The 23990-nt window shown below is 35.8% G+C and overlaps 1 protein-coding gene across 7 annotated transcripts in view; it reads left to right on the forward strand.

Annotated features, from left to right (window-relative positions):
• LOC113042400 (connector enhancer of kinase suppressor of ras 2-like) overlaps positions 1–23990 on the forward strand; it is a 52970-nt gene that overhangs the window by 3276 nt on the left and 25704 nt on the right. For all 7 annotated transcript variants that reach the window (XM_026201252.1, XM_026201257.1, XM_026201254.1 and 4 more), the window contains exons 2-3: positions 11595–11758; positions 18847–19049. In XM_026201252.1, coding sequence (XP_026057037.1) covers positions 11595–11758; positions 18847–19049 — 367 coding nt within the window. The remainder of the gene's footprint in view (positions 1–11594; positions 11759–18846; positions 19050–23990) is intronic.

The raw sequence follows: 23990 nt of genomic DNA on the forward strand, positions 1-23990 counted from the left end.
TGATTTTTTTTTTAAATGGAGGATTCCTAACACTTGCATTTTTAATGCTCTTTAATGAATATATTACTTTTCTATGTTTAATTGTTGTGGTTTTTCAGAGCCATGCTGGGCCTTTTAATAAACAGTGGTTAGGAAAGATGAGGCTGAGGATACAGCAGGACATTTAATGGTACATCAGCCTGTACCCTGGAGAGGTACAAGATTTAACAGAATGATTTGCTCTGTTCTGAAATAGCATGGCCTCAATGTCTTGGTTAAAAGGTTACTATCAGCAGATGTCACAAAACAAGAAATGACAATGTGTTTGCTTGGGTGTGTGAAACAAGTTTGGTCAAAAAGATCTCAGATATTGTGTTTGTGATATAATCAGCATTGTATTGTAAAAATATTGCTGATGCTTAAATAATCAAAATCATATACAATTAAAAATAATTGCAAATAATAATATAAATAATATAATACATAATTATAATGCATATTTAATTTTGAGAATTATTTATCACAGAATGCTGTTTTGACTAGAAAGATGACAGAAAGATTTGTTAACTTAAGAAATATTTATTTAAATATTCTAAAATATAAAAAAACCTTGAAAGCTATTAAGCTAAATAGTAAATGTGGAGGTAACACATTAGAATAAGGTTCCATTAGTTAATGTTAGTTAATGTATTAATTAACATGAACAAACAATGAATAATACATTTATTACTGTATTTATTCATCTTCGTTAATGTTAGTTAATGAAAATACAGTTATTCATTGTTAGTTCATGGTAATTCACAGTGCATTAACTAATGTTAACAAGCACAACTTTTGATTTAAATAATGCATTAGTAAATGTTGAAATTAACATGAACTAAGACTTATAAATGCTGTAGAAGGATTGTTCTTGCTTAGTTCATGTTAACGAAAGTAGTTAACTAACATTAACTAATGGAACCTTATTAAAAAAGAATAATAATTTCGATTTTAACTGTATAAATATTTTCATATTTTGCTAAAATTTCATGTTTTGAAATTGCTTTGGAAAAAATGTCATTTCAAAGTTTAATGTATTGAATGTTTTTATTTTATTTTATTTATTATGTTCCACTGTTGAGTATTCATGATTTTTTGCTCTTGTTGAAAACTTGAAGCACTTATTATGACGATATTGCAATCTCCATAAAACAACTTATTAAAATTACTTAATCAAAATGTGTAATTGTTATAATGATGGCAGAGTTTAGTTTATGAAATCTTGACCTTTTAAGTTAAGTCAAGGCATTTCCTGGGAGATAATTAAGCCAGCTGTGGCCTTCAGGTCCTCACTTTTTAAGGATCGAACACCTATATTGTTTTTACAGTGTTCGGGATTCAACAGCTGGAAACACAGCTTTAGGGTGTCTGTGGGTGTGTATGACTGCTCCTTCCTCTTGATTAGCTTTCTGACCGCGGGGCTTTAGATCTAATCAAGTTCTGTCACATCACTGCAGCCTCACAAACTCTGATAGACAGCAAGTCTGCTCTCTCCATCTCTCTATCTCCAGTTCTTACTTCGTTACTCCTTTTCTTGCTCTTTCCCTCAACTGCTATGTTTAATCATCTCCTGCGGCTACCAATGTGCGTCAGTTTCCATGAATACAGTATTCTTATTTAGTAAAAGCATGAGAGACACAAATTCCATGTGTTTTTTTGGGGGGTTTTTCTTTTTTGTAAGAAGTATTAGAAATTAACCTAACATGAAGCTATCAGCAAAACGCTGGTGTTGAGTGTATTCATCAAGCTCAACCACTAAATCCTGTTATCTATATTATTGTTAAAAACAAACACTTTTTTATATGTCTCATGCCCTATTTGTAGAAAGCACCATGTATCCACTATGCTGGCCAACACATTCCAGAGTACAGAGAAGTAAACATCTAAGCCTCTGATTCCAATGCATCCATCTCTGTAAAGATTAGGGTGGAGCACTTTGGCTGAACTAGAACCAGCCTCTGTGGTTTCCCAGTTAGACTGTGGTCCTGATCTTGCCGTGCTTTTGTGGCTTGTGGATTTACTGGGAGGCAGCAGTGGTTCAGATAGAGTCATTGAGGGAGTGTTCAATGTAACTGACTGACCCTGGGAGCTGTGCACTAGAGCCCATAAATCTGCTGATGGACCATTCAAGTCCTGAATCAGTACCTAGATATTTTGGTATCAAAATCAGTTACCTGAGAATTGTTTATCACACAGATGCAGTGATGAAATGAGTTAGAGCTCTTTTATAGTTCATTAGATTCTGTTGTGTTCATTTAAATATCAACTTAAGTCTCAGATTTCTCTTTGGAGATATAAAACGAATATTTTTGTAATAAGTGCTTCTGTAAGGTGCTTCTCAGTAAATATGAATTTAACGAATTAAAAATGTATTATTTCAATTATTCAACTCAAATTGTGAAACTTGTGTATTAAATAAATTCAGTGCACACAGACTGAAGTAGTTTAAGTCTTTGGTTCCCTTAATTTTTAAATCTCAGCAAATTAGAATACTTCAAAAGACCAATTAAAATTTTTTTTTTTAATTGTTAGCCTTCTGGAAAGTATGTTCATTTACTGTAAATGTACTCAATACTTGGTAGGTGCTCCTTTTGCATTAATTAGTGCCTCAATTCGGCTTGGCAAGCTGAGGTTTCTTTGACAGTGGCCTTCAACTCATTTGCATTTTTTGGTCTCTTGTTTCTCATTTTCCTCTTGACAACACCCCATAGGTCTGGTGAGTTTGCTGGCCAGTCAAGCACACCAACACCATAGTGTCAACTTTTGGCAGTGTGGGCAGGTGCCAAATCCTGTTGGAAAATGAAATCAGCTTCTTCAAAAAGCTGGTCAGCAGAAGGAAGCATGAAGTGCTCCAAAATTTCTTGGTAAACAGGTGCAGTGACTTTGGTTTTCAAAAAACACAATGGACCAACAGCATATTATATTATACCTCAAATCATCACAGACTGTGGAAACTTAATACTGGACATGCATCTTGGGCTATGACCCTCTCCACCCTTCCTCCAGACTCTAGGACCTTGGTTTCCAAATGAAATACAAAACTTGATCTCATCCGAAAAGAGGACTTTGGACAACAGTCCAGTTCTTCTTCTCCTTAGCCCAGGTAAGACGCCTCTGATGTTGTCTGTGGTGCAAGAGTGGCTTAACAAGAGGAATACGACAACTGTAGCCAAATTCCTTGACACGTCTGTGTGTGGTGGCTCTTGATGCCTTGACACCAGCCTCAGTCCATTCCTTGTGAAGTTCACTGAAATTCTTGAATCAATTTTGCTTGACAATCCTCATAAGACTGCTGTTCTCTCTGTTGGTCGTGCATCTTTTTCTTCCACACTTTTTCCTTCCACTCAACTTTCTGTTAACATGCTTTGATACAGCACTCTGTAAACAGCCAGATTCTTTGGCAATACATTTTTGTGTCTTACCCTCCTTGTGAAGGGTTTCAGTGACTGTCTTCTGGACAACTGTCAAATCAGCAGTCTTCCCCATGATTGTGTAGCCTAGTGAACCAAACTGAGAGTTGGGTTTGGGTTTTTGTTAAATGTGAGCCAAAATCATCACAATTAAAAGAACAAAAGACTAATTGTGAATAAAGTGGAGAAAGTGAAGAAAAGTCTGAGAAGCAGGCAGTTATTCTCATTTAAATATCAGCTTTGCCTAAAATTCTTTTGGAAATCATTTGGAAAAACAAAGTTTAAATATTTCTGTGATATATTATTGATAATAATAATAATAATAATGAATTATTTTATAAAAATTAAATAAAGCAGGTCGAAAAACTAAAAGACTAAAACTGTAATAAAAAAGTGGATAAAAAAATGTGCGAGGATCTGGATATTATGATAATTTAAAGGGGTCATCGGATGCAACTTGCACTTATACATGTTGTTTGAACTGAAATGTGTGTTGGCAGTGTGTGTACACAACCACCCTATAATGATAAAGATCCACTCAGAGTTTTTTTTAATCTCGTTAAATCATTTCCCCTTTCTCAAATCAAGCCATCCTCAGATGCCTGTCTGTGTGATGTCACACAGAGCCAGGCCCCTCCCACAATTGTTTACTGACACTAGTGTTAGCCTACGACCCGCCCTGAGTGAGCTGTCATCAGTCTGCCATTGTTTGGATGCCGGAGCAGGAGTAGACAATAAAGAACATAGCAGTCGTCATTTACTCCCGACATTTGAGCCACTGAAGACACATTAGATTACCTTTGTTTTTGAAGGGAATGCACTCCAGGTCTAACTAAATTCGTTCATGATTGCGCAAATCATTCATGATTAAGCCTGACTTACAGAAGAAGTGAGTATAAAGTTCTTTTATGAATCTTTGCAAATTGCCTTTCCTAATAACGTGCTAGTTAGCAAGTTCCATGGCTAAAGTAAACATTCTCATGATAATGGCTAGTCACAGCAGCGTATGTTATCATAATGTTATCATATTTGATAGACTTTTCATTAAGACGCTAAATAATCAAATTCCTTTATAAATTTCTTTTAGAAAAACAAAATTAGGATATTTCTCTTACATTATATAAAATAAAATAAAACAAAAGCTTTTTTAAAATTCTGTTGGAACTAAACTATTATCGACATACTATATAGAATATATAGAATATACTATATAGCAAAACAATTGATGGAGAGGCTGAATACACCAGTATATCATGCCAGTCTATGGGAAACAATTGAGATATTAGAGAGACAGCTTTTTTGTTTTCTTATTCTTTAGCTGCTACATGCACATAGATCCAATGATTATATAGAATTCAAAAAGCTTCAAGAGTTTCAGCTCATTCGCTTTGAAAAAAAAAACCCAAATTCATTTTCCTTCTCAGCATACTTTGCTTAAACTTTTTCCTTTTTACCAATAGAGCAGAAGAAGAATCGCAGCTTCAGCTGAAATATCTTGACAGAAAGATGAAAGACTGTGTGACGGCATGTCTCTTTCTCTCCGCTCCACACCGTCATAATTGATTGTCATGTAGGAAGGTGCATTAGCCGCTTTTTAGGACGCCTGCCTGGAATGAGAAGCTGTCGTTTTGGGGCGTTCAGCTCAGAATGGTTTGGTGCTTTCTTTTAATGGTTTATGAGGTTATAATTGAGTGGAAAATGTATAGCACGCACTTATGGAGGTCATCTGAGCATATTCACGCACACACATGTATCAGGCTCTACAACTAGGCATTTTGGGGATTCCAGGCCTGTCTTCGGGGTGTGTCTTAAGGCAGCACATGAATATTGTATTTCATATGACATGTGGCAGAGATGGGGAGGATTGACTGCGTGTGTGTGTGACAGAAATACAGAAATGGTAGAGAGCGAGAGGAAGAAAGAGAGGTTAAATACCTTTGAATAATAATACAATCAAACACACACACACGCAGAGCTGCAGCACTGCGTCCTGGGCTGCAGCTTCGAGGGGCGGGTGTGTGGGTGTGTGGCTTGGCTCGGGGCGACTCTTCCCTCCTGTGAAAAAGTGTAAAAGTGTGTTTGTGTGCTGTCAGTGGGTGTAAAGGGTGTGAGTCATCTCTGAATCACTTTATAGACCTGAAGAACCTTAGTATAGCGAGAAATATTCAGCAAAACACTCCGATACAGTATGTGCTCGGTTAGAGACTGTACACACTGTGCTGTTTCCCGTCTGTCAGTGCTCACATTTGTCCTGGACAGTGATCTGAAGATCATCTAAGAAATGAAACCACAACAACTCTTCAGGGGCCGCTCGCCTAAAAACAGGCCAAAGCTGCAGAGTTTTACAGATGGGAGGAAAACGGTGATGCTCGGTATCCTCTTGAACGATTGTTTCATGTCTGCAGGGAGGAAAGCATCTGTTAGGAGACAAACTGGGTGGGGAACACCTGGGCTCCTTTGCTGATGCTCTGGATTCAGATCGTTACTCAAGAGTCAGTACCTGAGAGAGATCAGAAATAGGCTTTTAGGCAGTTGATGTGAAAATGGGATTCATGAGTGGGAGTTGCTGCTCTAGATCCATTAAAAGAGGGACTACAGAGTTTGTCTGTAATGTTGTTGAGTCTGTGATGCTCCAAGTCAGATTTGTTGTCATACTTGTCGGAAAGAGAAGTGGCAAATGCAATTTTAATGTATCCTGAGTGCAAAATGGAGACTTGCACCTTCATAGATTTTCTTCTGAGACCCCAGTAATTTTGTGTGCACTTTAAAAACTTCAATAAAGATGTACTATTTTTTTTTGTAAAACATCTAAAATTATTGAGTTAAAAGAAAGCTGTGAATTCAGTGAAGTATTACATTAATGCATTTAACAGACGCTTTTATCCAAAGCGACTTACAGTGCATTCAGGCTAACATTTTTTACCTAGCATGTGTTCCCTGGGAATCGAACCCACAACCTTGTGCTGCTAATGCAATGCTCTACCACTTGACTTGAGCCACAGGTATACCTTATGAATTGAATAAATGAAAGTAAAAATGGTCTACATTTGGTACCATGGCAAATAAGTCCTATAAATTTGAATACAACATGACATTAAACATAGATAAATCTCCTCTCATATTAATTTTGTGCAATAAAACACAAAATAATACCATCAACATTTGCTCTCTTTATACAGTCTATATCAAAGCATGATGGGAATATCTGATTTCCATCTTTCTTTGTGAGTAATTGTTACATTTGTCTAATACATTTACAACTCATTTCTTTTTTAATGTTAAAGTTGGTGTTAAAGATTAAGAATATTTATGGAATGAGGAATTATTGTATGATAATTTATCCATTCCCATATATTTTGATTTAAATCTAACAAAATTGTTATGAATATCTTAATAATAAAGTAAATAACAGATAGTAAATTTTAGACAAAACTCAGATTTTTTTTTTACATTAATCTAACTCAAACAATCACTTAAGTGATAATCAGATTTTACAACGGTAGTGTAGCTATTTTTAATGTAGTAATTTTCTGTATTTTCTATAATCTATAGACTTACAGAAGCTCTCAAACTGCACACAGAAGATCAAATATGCTATCAGAAAAAGATTTCAACATGACCTCAAACATTTCTTGTTATATTCAGAAAGCATTTCAGAGATCTCAGGAGTTTCAACTTTGATTTGTGATCTCAGTATGAGCTCATATATCCTAATTCACAGTAGCATATGTCGAAGTGTTTGGGAAATTTAGCTGTTGAAAATATACCATATAACTCATGAACAAAATGACTGAAATAAATCTTTCAAAAGAAACTGAAAGATCAAGTCATTGAAATGATCTTCCCATTACTAGTTTATACTTCAGTGAAACCTAATTAAGAACTCAATTAAGTCTACTAAAAAAAGAAACGTCTGAGCTATTAAATTTTGCAAGGGTCCTTACAGTATATGGTTACTCTAAGTATATTATTTCCTATGCATTAAAACCTATACTCATCCTTCCATTTTTATTGCAAGGAAGGTGAAGAGATAAGAGGAAACAATAGGAGAGTGGGATTGGAAATGATTCAAACTCAGGTTGCCTGTATGCATCGTGTGTCATAGCAAATGCAGGCTTTTTTCCTCAGATAAGTGCTGTAGAACAAGCTGATCTGAAGAACCTTTAATGTAGCCTCAAGAATGTTACTCTGAAGACCATATAACCTCAGGAACATAAAGAACCAGTTATATTTTGTTCAAAACCACAGAGAAGAAACCAATCTGGAATAGTGTGTTTATTTTGTTATAGAAGACAGTATTTATGAACATTCACTGTTGGTCCAAGAACCAGCCCTTCAGCTCTCCTACTCCAGCAGAGGCTTGGGGCCGAGCTCTGCACAGCTGGACGGCTCAGAGTTTATTTAACTGATGAATTTCTCATCTCCAGAAAGTCCCCTATGTCTTTGAGATTAAGTGATGGCGGAGGAAGGACGATTCAGTGATGGACACACACACACACACACAAACACACTTTTGGAGCCTCATTGCAGGTGGTGTCATCACAGAATGGCAAAAAGCCTGTGTAGGAGTTCACAGCTGATTCATGGGTATTCTTATCCCATCCTTTTGCAATCTGTGTTTCTTTTCAGGGATGTTACACCTTTTTGTAACCATAACAAGGGCTACATTCACACTGCAAGAATTAGTACTTAATTCTGATATATTGCTTATATCCATTTTTTGGCTACTCATATTATTAAATGTGGTCATGGCCCAAATAATCAAGGCCCAAGCATCAACATTTGCAGTGTGAATGTAACCTACATTAAGCGATGTTACTAACTTAAATACACTATTTTCCAGAAACATGCTAACTTTCCCAACAAGTAGTTTTGTAACATACCAAGGTGCATCATCACTGCTTTTTCGACGACAGTCTCTTAGAGCTTTTAATGGTCTGAGTAATTTCAGTGAATTAATCAATTAAAATGATTCAATGATTTGTTTGAGTATTGTATATGTAGCTAAAGATTAGTTTAACTGCTTTGAATTATATATATATCTTGTAGCTTCGAAATCAACAGTTTCAAAGTAGTTACTCCATTACGGCTATCTGTGTATCATTAAATTGCACAAATCACCACTGCAGCCTTAAAACAAATCAGGGAAACACTGTGAGTTTCCCATAAGCCTTTGAGCACTTTGTGGCCTTGAACGGTTGTCACGACAACCCTTTCACTGGTCACCAAGTCTGCATAATGCACAGCACGGCTGCCAGAAATGAGATGAAGAATGAAGATGAATAGAATATTGAAGGAAGAGCACGACTAAATGACATTACTTAGACTGCGTCTGGGAGAGTTGGGAGGGTTCTGAATATCAGTAACTCTAGAGCTTTTCACCAGATCGTTTTCTCTATCATTCAATGATGGGAAGCCGGGGAGGTGTTTAATATGTGTGATATTTTAAGTGCTCAGGCTAAACTTTTTTCTTTATATCCTTTTGGCCCATTTTCTGGCGTTTTCTCCCCTTCCCTGCATTTTTACTGAGCTACCTGTCAGAAGAGCAGGTTGTGTGCAATGAATAATGCACTGTAACAGAGCAAGGCTATTCTAATACCCCTGTATGACTGAGGGTTTGCAGAGACAAGGGGGCCTGTTCAGGACAGAATATATGATCTGTAAATAATACCTCAGATTCGTTAATAAATCCACTACAGTGATGAATTATTTGCAAGCTGCTTGAGTGTAAGCAGGGGGCACCTTTGCTGTCTGATAACAGTGTGTCAGACTGCTGCTCTGTGCGTCTGCTCATTTAAGTGTGTTTTTCTCATCTTTTCTCTGTTCTTGCATGTATATTGGTGGAAGCTAAATCTTTTTTCAGAATATAAAAAAAAAAAAAATGTTTTCTTAACTGTATAGGATTAAAATCTCTTTATAGTACAACAGCAGTTAAGTTCTTTAGTAATATGATATGATTTAAAGGTGCTTGAGAAAGAATCTTTTTGTTTTTTAACCAAAGTTTTCAAATAATAATGGCTACAAGTATCAGCCAAAATTTATGTAAGGGAACAGTCTTGTCACAGGTATATTCTTAAAATCAGCTGTGGGATTAATTTCATTATTTTCATTCTAAATCACTTCATCCTGTTGCCCACAGATCGTTATTAACAACATTAGCTAGCAGTTAATTGTTCACTGCACCTGTCTAGTACGTGAATCAGAGTCATGGCATCAGCAGAAGTTAGTCATCTCACATTCGAGATTCTCATCTTCAGCAGTTCAATTCAGACCTCAGATCGCCAACTAATTATCTAACAAGTGAAGCATGCAGTCTTTCATTAATGAGCACGATATTGTTTATGAACAGTAATGACAGTTATTGTTATTCTTGCTGACTTGGCCAATGAGTTTTGGCCCGTCCTGTTAATGAGCTGGATGATGATAGTTGCATTAGATTTAATTATTTAAGGGCAGCTAGTGAGATTAAAAAGAGTTTAGATGACCTTCCTTCTTCCGTACACTATCATAAACACATGCACATGCTGTAAGCAAAATATGTAAACCCTGCAGTTATGTACGTTGTGTCGAACAGCAGCTGTTCGGAGAGCGCGGCTGCTGTGAGACGTGCCGTTGGGCGACAGAATGCCCAAGACTGACAAATGCAGTCCAACAAGTGTGTAGCATTATGGAGAGTGTGTGTCGTCACCTGTTTGATGGTGACAGTTGTGAATGGTGGTGTTTTCGAAACTTTCTAGATCACTCATTCTTTATTAGTCTATTCCTCTGTATTTATAGCTTTCGTAGCCACATCTATCCTGTAGAGCTGACGGTAGCTTTATTATTTTGATTTAAGTGCGCATCCTATTGGTTTTCAGAGGCATTACTGTAGACGGTGCAGCAATCATTTCTGATTTGATTTAGGATGGTTTTTATTCTGGACACAGAGCTTTCTAGACTGATATAGATCTCAAAATGGCTGAAGTTCTGGTTTAATTTAAACAAACTGTTTCTGTCCATCACAAATTCTATTTACATGCAGCTTTTTTGGACAGTTATGTTCCCTTTTAATCAAATGTAGCCTACTTCTCGTTCAAACATAGGAAGGTTGCGATGTGGCTTAGCTGTCATTTACTGTCAGTTTGATGGATATGCGACATAGTTAGGGTGGAATACAGGTTGTCAGTCATAATGTGTAAGTGTGGCATCCATTGCATTTCTTAGTTGTTACTGATTTTGGGGTAAACAGAGTCTGAAGCAGATGCATTTATTAAGATTTTGTGCTGCACAGACCTTTGACATGCACAAACCTGATATGGTTATAATATTTTATCAATCACGTTGTTTTAAAGGAAAAGTTATCACAAAAAAGAACCATCCGAGATGTAGATGAGTTTGTTTCTTCATCAGAACAAATTTGGTGAAATAAAAAAAAAAAGTGAAAGAAACAATGTTTGTAAGAAACAAAATGTTTTTAGTCTCAGACCATTGCTTCCAGTTAAAGTCCTCTATCCATAATACTGCTTGAAAAAAGTCTTCTCTTCTGAATCAGGAAAGAAATATGCACAGAAAGCACTGTTTAAAAGTAAAAACCGTTGGTAAGCAAGTGATGCAATGCTTAATTTCTCCAAATATGTTTTGATGACGAAACAAAATCATCTAGATATTGGATGGCCTGAGGGTGAGAGTACATGCACAATGCAGAAGTCTAAATTACTCTGTTATTGCCTAAACCATTAATAGTGATCAAGTGAAAGGTTTTCGAAATTAATTAACAGAAAATACATAAATATTTATTTCAGAAACCTTGCACTTGTCCACTGTTATCGCTTTGATGAGCAATTATTAAATGTTCAGCACCATCTGCATGACTCATGGGCTCTCTAACAGAAACCAGGTCATTGCTTAATTTACCAGTATCTTCACGCAAGGGGGTGTGGGTAATATTAGATACTTTTATTATTACTTTTATGATATACATCATCTTGTACATCCTACACTCACCTCTAAATGTTCCAATATAGTAGTAATGTACACTGGTCTTATAAAGGACATCTTCCCGCACTATCCCCTACCATTTGGGCACTTGCTATGCAGTAAATCCCACATACTTTGGGGTGTTCTAATTTTGCCGATGCAAATTAGGAATGAGCCTAGATTGCTGATATTTTCTTGATGTTCCTACAGGTCTGGATGACTGCTTGCAGCAGTATATAAAGAACTTTGAACGGGAGAAGGTAGGAGGTGACCAGCTGCTAAGGATCACCCATCAGGAGCTGGAGGATCTGGGCGTATCCCGGATCGGACACCAGGAGCTGATCCTGGAAGCTGTGGACCTGCTGTGTGCTCTGGTGAGAGTCTTCACGCTCCTTTATGTGCTTGATCCTTCATCTGCTGTTCAACACCCCGTCAGCTGGTGGACACTGAGTCCCCTACTGCACCATGTTGACAAAGATATCAAGAACACTTTGAGAAAAACAGTATCACATTCTGAAAAAACTACAGTAGTTGAAATGGAAAAAGACTCTATTTACTTATTTAATGACTTGACAGGTCTCATTTCACACAATATATCAGGAGAAAAAGGCAAAAAAGTTAAATAATAATAATAAAAAAATGGAATAACTGAAAATTAATAATAATAATAATAATAATAAAAAGTTTAAATGATATAATTAAATATGAAAAACTAATAATAAAATTAGCCAGTGACTCAACGTACTTATTAAATCAATTTACTTGATTACAGTTAACAAACTAAACTTACATTAAAAAAAATTATACTAAACATTTAAAATAATATGAATGAATGTTAAAAAACACACACAAAAACCTAATCTGTGGCTCTAATTAAATATATTATCAATGTACATAATCTTATTTTATACTATATATCAGATGGAAAAAGCAGAAAATGTAAAAATCGAATAACTTAAAAAAATAAATAATAATAATAATAATAATAATATATATATATATATATATATATATATATATATATATATATATATATATATATATATATATATATATAACATTAAAATAATATGAACAAATATAAAATAAAATAATACTTATACTTTACAGAGATGAAATAAGTTGCAAATGTCATTTCATGTTCTCTTAAAAGTCAGCCTTAATTTTCTAAGATAATAATAATGCTCTCCTGGGAAAGATTTCCACAGATTTGTTCTCAAAATGCCACTCAAGTAGTATTTAAATGTGTCTTTTTGCCAGGTGGCTTTGTTCCTGTGTCCTTAATCTGTATCCACACTCCTGTGTGTGTGTGTGTGTGTGTGTGTGTCTTGATTAATTTTTATTGCTGTGTGATGTTCCACGGCTTGAAAATGATTTTCAAAAAGGTACCAAGAGTACAGACAGTGTGGGAGATGGGAAAAGGATTTAAGCTGAAATTTGCTCTGCACCGCTTGAGCCTTTTACATTATGTAGCATTTAATAACTAGCTTTCCATCTAATTCTCTCTCTCTCTTCCTCTTCCTCTCTCTCGAATCTCTCAGTTGAGGTATTAAAACAATGACTTACCAGCCCACGCTTTCAGAATGTCAGCATCATGACGAGAGGGAACAGACGACAGGATGATGTTTATCGCGTCCCTGTGAGCTGTCTCACGTGCCGCCCAGCCTGAGTCTCTCCTCAACCTGTCCTTTTGTTCTTTTTTCTATCTTCACTTCACCTTGTCTTTCTAAGAGCTATGTTCCTTGTTGTCTTTTCCTGAGATTGAATTTGAGTGTAGAGTTAACGTTAGGTGAACTATGAGTGTGATGTTTTGTGAGGGACTGTGAACCACTGGCCTGTGCTGCTGACATTTAGGAGAGCATTAATCATAAATAGATGAGTTTGCTGTGCTCTCTAACTATCTGCTCTGAACACTGATCCCAAATCAGAGCTGATGACATTCACGTTTCACGGCCCGTGTGAATGTCAGCCTGTCGACACGTGCGTATGAGATTAGCCATATTGTATATCTCGGATTTCATATAAAAGATGCCTCAACTGTACAGTTTGAAAACTGCTTTTTAATTAAAAAAAATTACTATTCTGTGATTATATTTCTTGGAGCACAAAATTAGATATTTTGTAGAATGTTCCTGCTGCTCTTTTCTCTTCTTCATGTCATTCCAGTCCTCTATGACATTCTTTCTTCTGCAAAGCAAGCTGTTTTTTTTTGTAAACAAACAAACAAACAAAACTTACATTTATTAAAACATCTGATTTTATATTCCACAGAAGAAAAAGTCAAACATGTTTGCAACAACATGAGGGTGACCAAATGATAGAATTTGAATTTAAAGGTCACTGTCTCAGATCTCATCTGCAGCATTTAATGTCCAATTTAAACTTATTAGAAATTCAAAATTGAACTTTCAATAAATGAAAGATGAAAAGAAAACACTATTTGAAATATATGTGTTGCATTTGTTCATGTTGAAGTTAGTGTTACTGAATACCCATCAACAAATAATACAACAAAATGTATTTACAGTATGAGCATTTAAATATGGCATGCCCGTATTGTTGTTGTTAACTATAACTATTATATAATTTTTTTTGAAATAAAGCTAAATATAAAGCTAAATTAAATAAAATATTAATATTAGGTGAATCAAAACAAAAAACTTTAAGTAACTTGAAGTATGAAAATTACTGTAACTGAAATAAAATGAAGAAAATGTATATAAAAAGGACAAAAATTTAACAAATTTACTAAAAAATAAAATGAAACTGAAAACATAAATATATATATATTTTAAATCTAAATATTAATAAATACTGTAATTATCAAATTACAGTTTTTTTATTTTAATTGCTTTGGCACAATTTTCACAAGCAATTGGTAAATTTTCAATTGATGCACTTTTTTTCACACATTTTAGCATATTCCTAAGGAGTTTTAGTACAAAACACTATCACACAATATCACTTTCACTACATAAAATAAGTGTTTCTTCTATGTAATTGTTTCATTCACTGTAACCAAATGCACTGAATATTTTTAACAGTAAAAGTGATTTATCTAAGATGATAACCACTATTTTGTACAGTAGCTCAGGTTAACCCTATTTTATGGCAATATCTGAAGTCATTGTGCTTTTTGGGTTCAATGACAAAAAAAACTTCCTTTGAGGGCGCCATCATTTGTAAAACCATGTGTTTTGCTATTTGTGGACATATAGCAGGACACAAGGGAGAGGAACTGATCAGAGATTTATCAGAGATGTATCGAAAGAAGGGAGACAGATGGCATCAAATACAGCATTTTACATTACATTATGCCATGTGATACTGTATATAGAAGCATTACCCTTCATCTGAAATATTCAGCTAGAATATAGATTGAGTCATATGACACAGTGAGGACATTTACTGCATTGACAGTAAACTCTGTTCTAGCACAAAACCTTATAACCATGTCATTCCTTCATCACACCTTTTGATAACACACTGGATAACTACTTTTACAAATATTAGTGATTTGATCTGAGATATGAAAGTTAGGTAATGAGTATATTTTCTAACATGACAGTGATTGCCATTATTACTGTAATTATTTCAGCAGCAAAGGTGATTTGAAACATGAATCTTGCATTGTTTGCTTTTGGATAAAATGATTGTTAAAAGTACTAAATTGAAAGAAGATCATACTGTTGTGTTCTGGTGATTAATTCAAATGTTCTTAATACATATCACAGTGATCTTATGTTTTGAAACAATGATTGAATGAATGAAAATATGTGCAAATACAATGAAATCATGAGATAAGGTTTTGGAAGAATCACTAGTGGTGTTGCAAGAGTGATCAGTTTGAGGTTTTGTACTAAGAGTTATGAAAATGTACACCTTGTGAAAATAGTACCAAACCAATGAACAAAAAAAATTGTAATACTAAAATAACACTGTTCAAGACTTGATAAATCAGGTTTGAAACAATAAGAGGTTGATTAATAATGACAGAATTGTAACTTTAGAGAAAAAAGGTAAAGGAAAGAACAATGGCGCAAACTTTCAAAACCAAAACTTGCTGAGAGAAAATGACTTCAACACTGTAAACAATGAAGCATCTTGCAGCATTGCCTTGTGAGCATGGTATTAATTCACTAAGGTATCGTTTCCCCACTGTTAGGTGTCTTTGAAACCATCACAGACACAAATTCACACAAATATTGATGGAAGCCTGAGAGCTGTTGAGTCTTTATTGTTTGACAGCATATTGACCTCAGAGACACAGAGCGGCCCACTCTCTCCTTTCCCGCCTCTCTAAACTCTCAAAGGCTGTCATTCTCTCACTTATTTGTTTATCTCGCTCTTCCCCTCCATATTGCTTTATCATTCTGCCATTGTGGTGTGTTATCGGCTGCATTCACGCAGAGAGCTTCTAAACAGATTAGCATGGAGGATTCTGAGCGTCGATCCCCCCAACATCGTCTGCTCCCCCCGTCTCCCTCCACTCACAAGCTGATTAATGTCTTTTGTGTGTCTCTGTGTGTTGTACAAACCTGTTATAGTGTTCCAGGTGTGTGTTTATTACCTGTACTGGTACTTTGTGAGTGAGTGTGTGTCGGATTTGTTCTTTGGACAAAATGGAGCACATTACTCTCATCGATCTCCTACTGATGTGAGAGGAGATACTGATACACACAAGTTTTTCTATCATGGTGTGCACATTCTATTGACTTCTGTTGTTTTATGCTGAATTAATGATGTTTTCTATCTTCAGCCCCTAAACAGCCCTCACAGATACCGTTCTCCATTTGTATGTTTTAAATAAGATGTATTGTGTTTATTAATCCATGAACATATTTTGTGAGCAACTCTTTATAAAAAATAGTAATATATGGTGACTGTTATTTTCTATATTAATAAAACAACACAAAATAAAATATGAAACTTCATTTTTGATTAGTAATATGTATTACTAAGAACTTAATTTGGACAACTGTAAAGCACCATCAGATTCCAGATTTGTTTTTCAATTTTCAGATTATTTATAAATCTCAGTTTCAATTTATTGGTTTTTCAATTTATAGGGTTCATTTTTATTTTATGTTATTATCTTTGTATTTTATTTTTTATTTTTTTATTTAATATTTATTTAACCAGAAAAGACTCTCTGATATTAAAAATCTCTTTCATATGAGAGTCCTGGCAAAAGTAGGCAGCAATACGTAAGGAATAATTGATGATTCACACCTCAGAATGTTCGTCAGCCAATCGGTTTCATCACAGAATTACACAACACGAACAAATAAAGAATATTTAAAGCAATTACATATTATTGAGGCATCTTCCTTTTTTGGGAACGTGTGGCCACAGCATAAGAAAAATTATCTTGTGGTCCTGACATATTATAAAGTTTCCACAAGTTAATATGACGTTCCCAAAAATTAATATATTGTGCCCGCGTTATTTCACGTTCCCACCAGTTGAACTGAACATGTCCCCTCCAGGTCACTGTATAATGTACATCACCTTCTAATAATGCAAAAAGCTTTCTGTGAGGGTTACGGTGAGAGTTAAAAGTCAATGGATTGAAAAACAAATTTGTGTTTTTTTCTTGAATGTACGTGCATAATGTTGCATTTGATCAGTCTCTGCCCCTTGATCAGTGCTCTTTATGCAGGAACAAGGTAATTTGGTTCTCTGCCAAAGGCACCTGCTGCGACCTCACTCTGACACAAAAACACACATCAGCAATTTCGATTTAAAGGAAACACTCCACTATTTTTGAAAACAGGCTCATTTTCCAACTCCCCTAGAGTTAAACAGTTGAGTTTTACTGTTTTCGAATCCATTCAGCTGATCTCCTGGTCTGGAGCGCTTTTAGCTTAGCTTAGCAAAGATCATCTCACTCAAAAATGACCAAAGAGTTTCAATATTTTTCCTATTTAAAACTGGACTCTTCTGTAGTTACTTCATATACTAAGACAGAAGGAAAATAAAAAAGTTGAGATTTTCTGGGCTGATATGACTGGGAACTATACTCTCATTATGGCGTAATAATCAAGGCACTTTAATGCCATACCATGGGTGCAGTAGGCGCAATGATATTACGCAGCATTTCAAAATAGTCCCCAGCTAGTTTGTGTTGTTGCAGAGTTGCTGGGAACTATTTTCAGGAGCGGTGTAATATCATTGCACCTGCTGCACCCATTGTGCAGGCTGAATGGATTGGAAAACGGTAAAACTCAACTGTTTAACTCTAGGCGAGTTGGAAAATGAGTCTATTTTCAAAAATAGTGGAGTGTTCCTTTAAGATACGCCAAAGAGGCCCTTAGTTCAAGTTCAAGTTGAGTACAGTGAAACGAAATTCAGTGCCTCAAAGGACCACGGTGACAGACATATAACAATTTAGTAAAACAGTATAAACCTATACACAACTAACCTACTGACAGATTTTGACTATAAATACACTTTATATAAATGTTTACCTATACATAAGCTAATAAAAATATATACAGGCTATACGAATGCTTCACATAGTACTATACATGTGCAAAGAGAAACATTGTAAGTCAAGCTGCTGGCTGGGGAACAGTGCAAGATGATTTGTAGTGCATGAGCATGTAAACACATTACTGAGTCTTTTGTGGGATTTTGTACATACAAGCTTTGTGTGTGAAAAGTGTCTATAGAAGTAAACATCTATATGTGAAAACTAAAATGTGCTTTTTGGCTTTGTTCTGACATGGTTTTTTGTCAGATTTAGATATGCAGATTTGTCTGAGCTGATTGCGTTATCTCAGTGCGGAGTGTGGCGTGTGTAAGCTCCTATCATGTGGCAGCAGAGACTCTCAGTGCATTATTCATTGCCTGAACTTTATGTTCTGCCTCCACCCACTCAAACGCACCTCTGCATTTGAAGCACTCAGTCTTTCTCTCTCTCTGTCAGGTGCTGGATATTCATTTAGGATCTCTGAGTGATCTTGAGGGTGTGAGTTAGAGAGAGAGAGAGAGAGAGAGAGAGCATGTAAAGTATGCTCACTGTAATTCATTACAATTTATTCTTCATGTTTACTCTAATCTGACCTAACCAATTTAATTTAATTTATTTCATATTAAATTAATATACAGTTGTATTTATTATATTCAAATAATTATTCAAATGTAAAATGCATTTTTAAATTAATATTAAATTAATTAAAAACATTATTTTCTTCAGGCAATTAACATTGTGAATTTGCTGTAACAAACTTTCCTTTTCTAGTTTTACTTGTGCCGTTTACACAGGGTACAACTTCTGTCATGTCTATAAAGCGCAATAAAACTGAAATTGAAAACATAGAGAGGAGAATTGTAAATCTAAAATGGAGACAGAACAGCGGGGAAAACGAAAAGCAATTCTGATTGAGTCATTCCTGCAATTGTTTGCCAACCAGTTTTGTCTCTAAAACACTGCGTTGTCTTTATCTCTGTTTGACAGAACTACGGGTTGGAGACTGAAAACCTGAAAACTCTCTCTCATAAGCTCAATGCCTCTGCCAAAAACCTGCAGAACTTCATCACGGGCCGCAGACGCAGTGGTCATTACGACGGCCGGACGACCCGCAAGCTGCCCAACGATTTCCTCACATCTGTGGTGGACCTCATCGCTGCTGCTAAGAGCCTTCTGGCCTGGCTCGATAGGTTAGTCCTGCTAAGAGCCACATACACACCAAATCAATACATGATTTAATACATACTAACATAATTAAACACATATTCGATTTAATTGACTTCAAATTCAACCACATTGATGTTTCAAGTTTTTAAAGAATTACTTGTTGGAGTATAGCCAAATTTGTCACCCTTTTCCTTAGAAATTAACTCCTCTGAAAAACACTATGGAAAAAGTTATTTGATATCAAATAAATATTTTAAAAATGACCTTAAAGGTTAATAGTTGGTTTATTCTGAGCTCCGGAGTTTTATCATCTCAGATGAAATGCTGTTGTGACGTGAGTAACTTTTGACTGAGATTTCTGGTGATAGATCTACAGATGCAGCTAACTAGATTAGCTAGGTTATTAAGTGAATAATCTGACATTTATATATTTGATCAATTAGATCTTGAATACTACAAAAGAAGTACAACATATTCAGATAAGATGCATTAAATTGATCGAAAGTGACATTATAGGCATTTTTAATGTTATAAGATTTCTATTCAAATAAATGCTGTTCTTCTGAATGTTATATTCATGAAAAAATCTAGAAAAGAAATGTATACTGTTTTCCACAAACATATTAAGCAGCACAACTGTTTTCAACATTCATAATAATTAGAAATGTTTCCTGAGCATCAAATCAGTATATTAGAATTGATGATTTTTAAAGGATCATGTCACACTAAACGATGATCAAAATGCAGCTTTACCATAAAAAGAATAAATTACATACACTCAAATAGTTATTTTATACTGTTATTTTATATTATAACAATATTTCACAATATTTATGCAATAAATAAAAGCAGCCTTGAATGAGCAGAATAGAGTATTTTCAAAAACATAAAGTCTTACTGACCAAAACTATACATAATGAAATAATACGTTTTAATCTAGGTTTTTAATGGATTAGTATGAATTTAAGATGTACTGTATTATTGACCCCAGACTGACTGTATATTATGAAATTATGAGTTTTAGTATTGGTTTTTATGAATTAGTATGGATCTAAGATGTATTACTGACCTCAGGCTGACTGTACATTGTGAAATTATGAGAGTTTTATTCTTGTTTTCTATGGATTAGTATGGATTTAAGATGTATTCCTGCATCAGCATCTCTTGTAGTTCCTTCCCAGGCCGTTGATTTTGGGCTTAGGTTCAGAGATGCGGCTGTGATTCCTGGAGTGTTATTCCAGGAACAGCAGAGGGTGTTGATCCAGGAACATTTCCTGTTTGTGTAAATCATGTCAGACATGGTCTTCCCTCCAGTCAAGGGATGGCACTGAGAATTGAAGTGACACTTTGTGTGGCAGGGTGGGCAGAAATTACAGACTTGGGGTCTCTTGTGTAGTGTTTGCGAGGTCAGCTTTTGTCTGTTCAGATTCAATCATGTTGATTTGTGTTCCTCCTCTCAGCAATCAGGTACAAGTATGAGTGAAGAGGTCTTATATAACACTGACTCTTTCTCTCTCTGTAACTCAGCTTCTTTCGGTTCAAGGTTCTGTTCATGTACGGTTGTCTTCAGATTGTGGTTTCTTTCTGATGTATTGATGAGCAGTGTTTCAGAGAGAGTGATATGTAAGGAAAATGAGAAATTGAACATTTCTGTTCAGTGGTTGCAATTTTTTTCTCACATGCAGGTCCACATGGATTTTTTGTGCTTTTTGTGAGGAAGAATCTATCTATCTATCTATACATCTATCCATCAATCCATCTATCTTATCTTTTAAAAAAAAACTTGAGTTATCTACACAGATAGATATATTAAGTACAGTTATTTGTTTTATTCTAGATGTTTCAAGAATTTTATTCTTTACCAAAAACCACTCACTTTTCTATCATAAATGGTACATTATTGGAAGTTTTGATGATTTGTCACTAAGTTAATGTTGTCTAAATTGTCAGATTGTAGTTGTATAAAAATTCCAGCTTGTTAATTTTTTGTAGAGAAAAGCTGACAACATTTTGCTTTGTTAAAAAGTACAATTAGTTAAAAAAAATATTAATCTTTATAGCAAAAATAAAAATGTGACCCTGGACCACAAAACCAGTCAAAAGTAGCACGGGTATACTTTTAGCAGTAGCCAACAATAAATTGTATGGGCCAAAATTATAGATTTTTTAATCATGCCAAAAATCATTTGGATATAAAGTAAAGATCATTTTCCTTGAAGATATTTAGTAAATTTCCTACCATAAATATATTAAAACTAAATTTTTGATTAGTAATATGGATTAATGAGAACCTTATCAATATATATATATATATATCAATATATATATATATATATATTAGTAGCAGCGCTACTGCAAGCGATTTTTAGAGCTGCAAATCCATTTATCCTTCGCTGAAATTTCCGCGTCTCATGGAGAGAGCACGTCATTGTTGCTTAGCAAAGACAGACGCCTCATGAGCGCTTCTGCCCAAGCGCTTTGGAAAGGAGGAGAAAGACGCGCTTAGCGTTTTCCATGCGTTTTGCAAAATGTCGAATGCCTTTAACAGACCAGAAATATAAGATCCTAAAATAACCAACAGGTCTGGTGTTTGGGTTGGATTCCCTGTAAGCTATAGTTTCTAAATGCTGCAGGGATAGTTTGCTGCGTGCATGTTTCTCCTTTTTTTTCGTCTTTTCCCAGATAGTACTGACGCATATATCCCAGATATTCCCGCTGGTGTTTTTTTGTTTTTTTTTAATTCCCGCTGGTGTACCCTGTCATGTTGCAGATGCGACATACCGTTGTTTTTTTATCCACCACTCTCTTGCCATCACCATTATAGCTTAAAGGGAATCCAAACACCCAAACACCAGACCTGTTGGTTATTGGAGGATCTTCTCATTTCTAGTCTGTTAAACGCATTGGCTATTTTGCAACGAGCCTTCAGCGCGTACTGAGTGAGCGAGCGCCTGCTGAGTAGCCTAACATAAACATATAAGATGGTGTTTTTTTCTTCTTCGGGAGTGTCAGGGGCGTTGCCTGTTACGTTGTTTGGGTTATTGGGCTACCTTGTTGAACGCATATCATTATATTTCTCTCTCTCTCTTTTTTTTTTTTTTTCAAATATAATTAATTACTCCAACGAACCGTTCGGTATACATAATGCGTACCGCATACCGAACCGAAAGCGTCGTACCGAACGGTTCAATACGAATACGCGTATCGTTACACCCCTAATATATATATATGTATATATATATATATATATATATATATATATATATATATATACATACATACACACACACACACACATTTTTTTTTTTTTAAATCAGATTCCAGATTTTCAAATAGTTGTATCTTTGAAATTTCTCCAGCTCTCATTGCAAATGAATCGTTTCCTGTCACTTTGTTGCAGCAAATCACTGTCAGTATTAAGCACCTCATAAGACACTTAAGTCATTGACTCTAGTGCTGCAGTATTTCTACTTTTCCATCTCGAAATGAAGGTAAATCAGGCGAGTGGTTTGTGCTGAATGATCCATTTGGCACCCAGTTGCTTGATTCTGTCCAGATCCCTATGGTACTGAGCCTGGCGTAAAGCCCTGGACTGGGACAGCACCGCACAGTAGGACTCTTTCCATCAGACAGCATTTGATATCCTCTCGGCTTCACCCTGCTGAGAACGGCATCTCTCTATTGCTTTTCCCAGGCACCCGCCACCCCACTCTCTGATCCTGGAGCTGAGAGCCGTCTGTATCACACACAGTTCACATTGGCGCAGTCTGGATTGGGATCAAGCTGAGAGGACTTATCCACATCAGCTTGCTGACTAAGGTGAACTTGTAGCCAGTCAGTGTTTGGGTTAGGGAGGTTTCAGAGTTTCAGTGCCCATAATCAGGACCGTACGCTGTAGGAACAAGGCCACCAGTTGGGAGGGGTGCCCCGTTCCCCTCGTTCATTAATGCTGGCCTAATTACGCTCCCCGGCCTCTCTTCTCTGCCAAAAGAGTCCCCAGTAGAGCTGTCGTCTCCCCTGCAGACATAGTGGAAGAACAGAAGGAACTCTGAGAGAGAGGGAGAAATGGAGTTACACTAACGCAGGTAAATGGATCTGAAGCCAAGAGACATTATGACTGACTTGAGAGTCTCGGTCCCTTAAGTGTTATTGGTTCATATCCATCCAGCCTGACACTGGCTCTCCTCTGCCACTTGCCAAGTTGGTGATCATCATTTTAATGGTATCTGGCTGCTTCTCTTGGGTTTGTAGTGGACTTTCCCTCATTTTCTTTCACTGTGGGTGGAACTTCAGGTGGGAGCGGCTTATTGGAATGCAAAGGAGGTTCCGTCACTTACATTAAGATGCGTAATAGATCATAGTCAGAGTACAATCCATACTGACTTGATAATACAGGCAACTAAACATTTATGTCTTTTTTCCCCTTTTGAAATTAGTGAGAAGACTAAATGTCCAATCAAACACACTCTGCTTGTATTCCTCAAAGCCTCAATTTTAGTTTTGCCACTTATATCTGGCATCTACTCTAACTAAGCCCTAAAGTTTTTGTCCTATATTCAACTCAACTGTTTTCACATTCATTCTTCAAATTCAGGTCTGAATAAGCATTTGATACTAAATAATACAGAGTAACTTTCTTTAAAAATTCTGTTATTTTAAAATCAAAATAAAACACGCACAACACATTGAACCCTGAAGCAGATGGCTTACAGCAGCAGAAGACCACAAAAGGTGCCACGCATGTCAGCTAAAAACAGGAATACGGAGGCTACAATTCTCACAGGCTCACCAAAATTGGCCTGGTCTGATGAGTTTCGATTTCTGCTGGGACGCTCAGAAGGTAGGGTTAGAATTTGGCATAAAGAACATGAAAACATGGAGCCATCCAGCCATGTCTCAATGGTGTGGGGGATATTTTCTTGGAGCCGTTAGTACCAATTGAGCATTGTTTAAACACCGCAGCC

Source organism: Carassius auratus, chromosome 24 (assembly GCF_003368295.1).
Source record: "Carassius auratus strain Wakin chromosome 24, ASM336829v1, whole genome shotgun sequence".
NCBI lineage: Eukaryota > Metazoa > Chordata > Actinopteri > Cypriniformes > Cyprinidae > Carassius > Carassius auratus.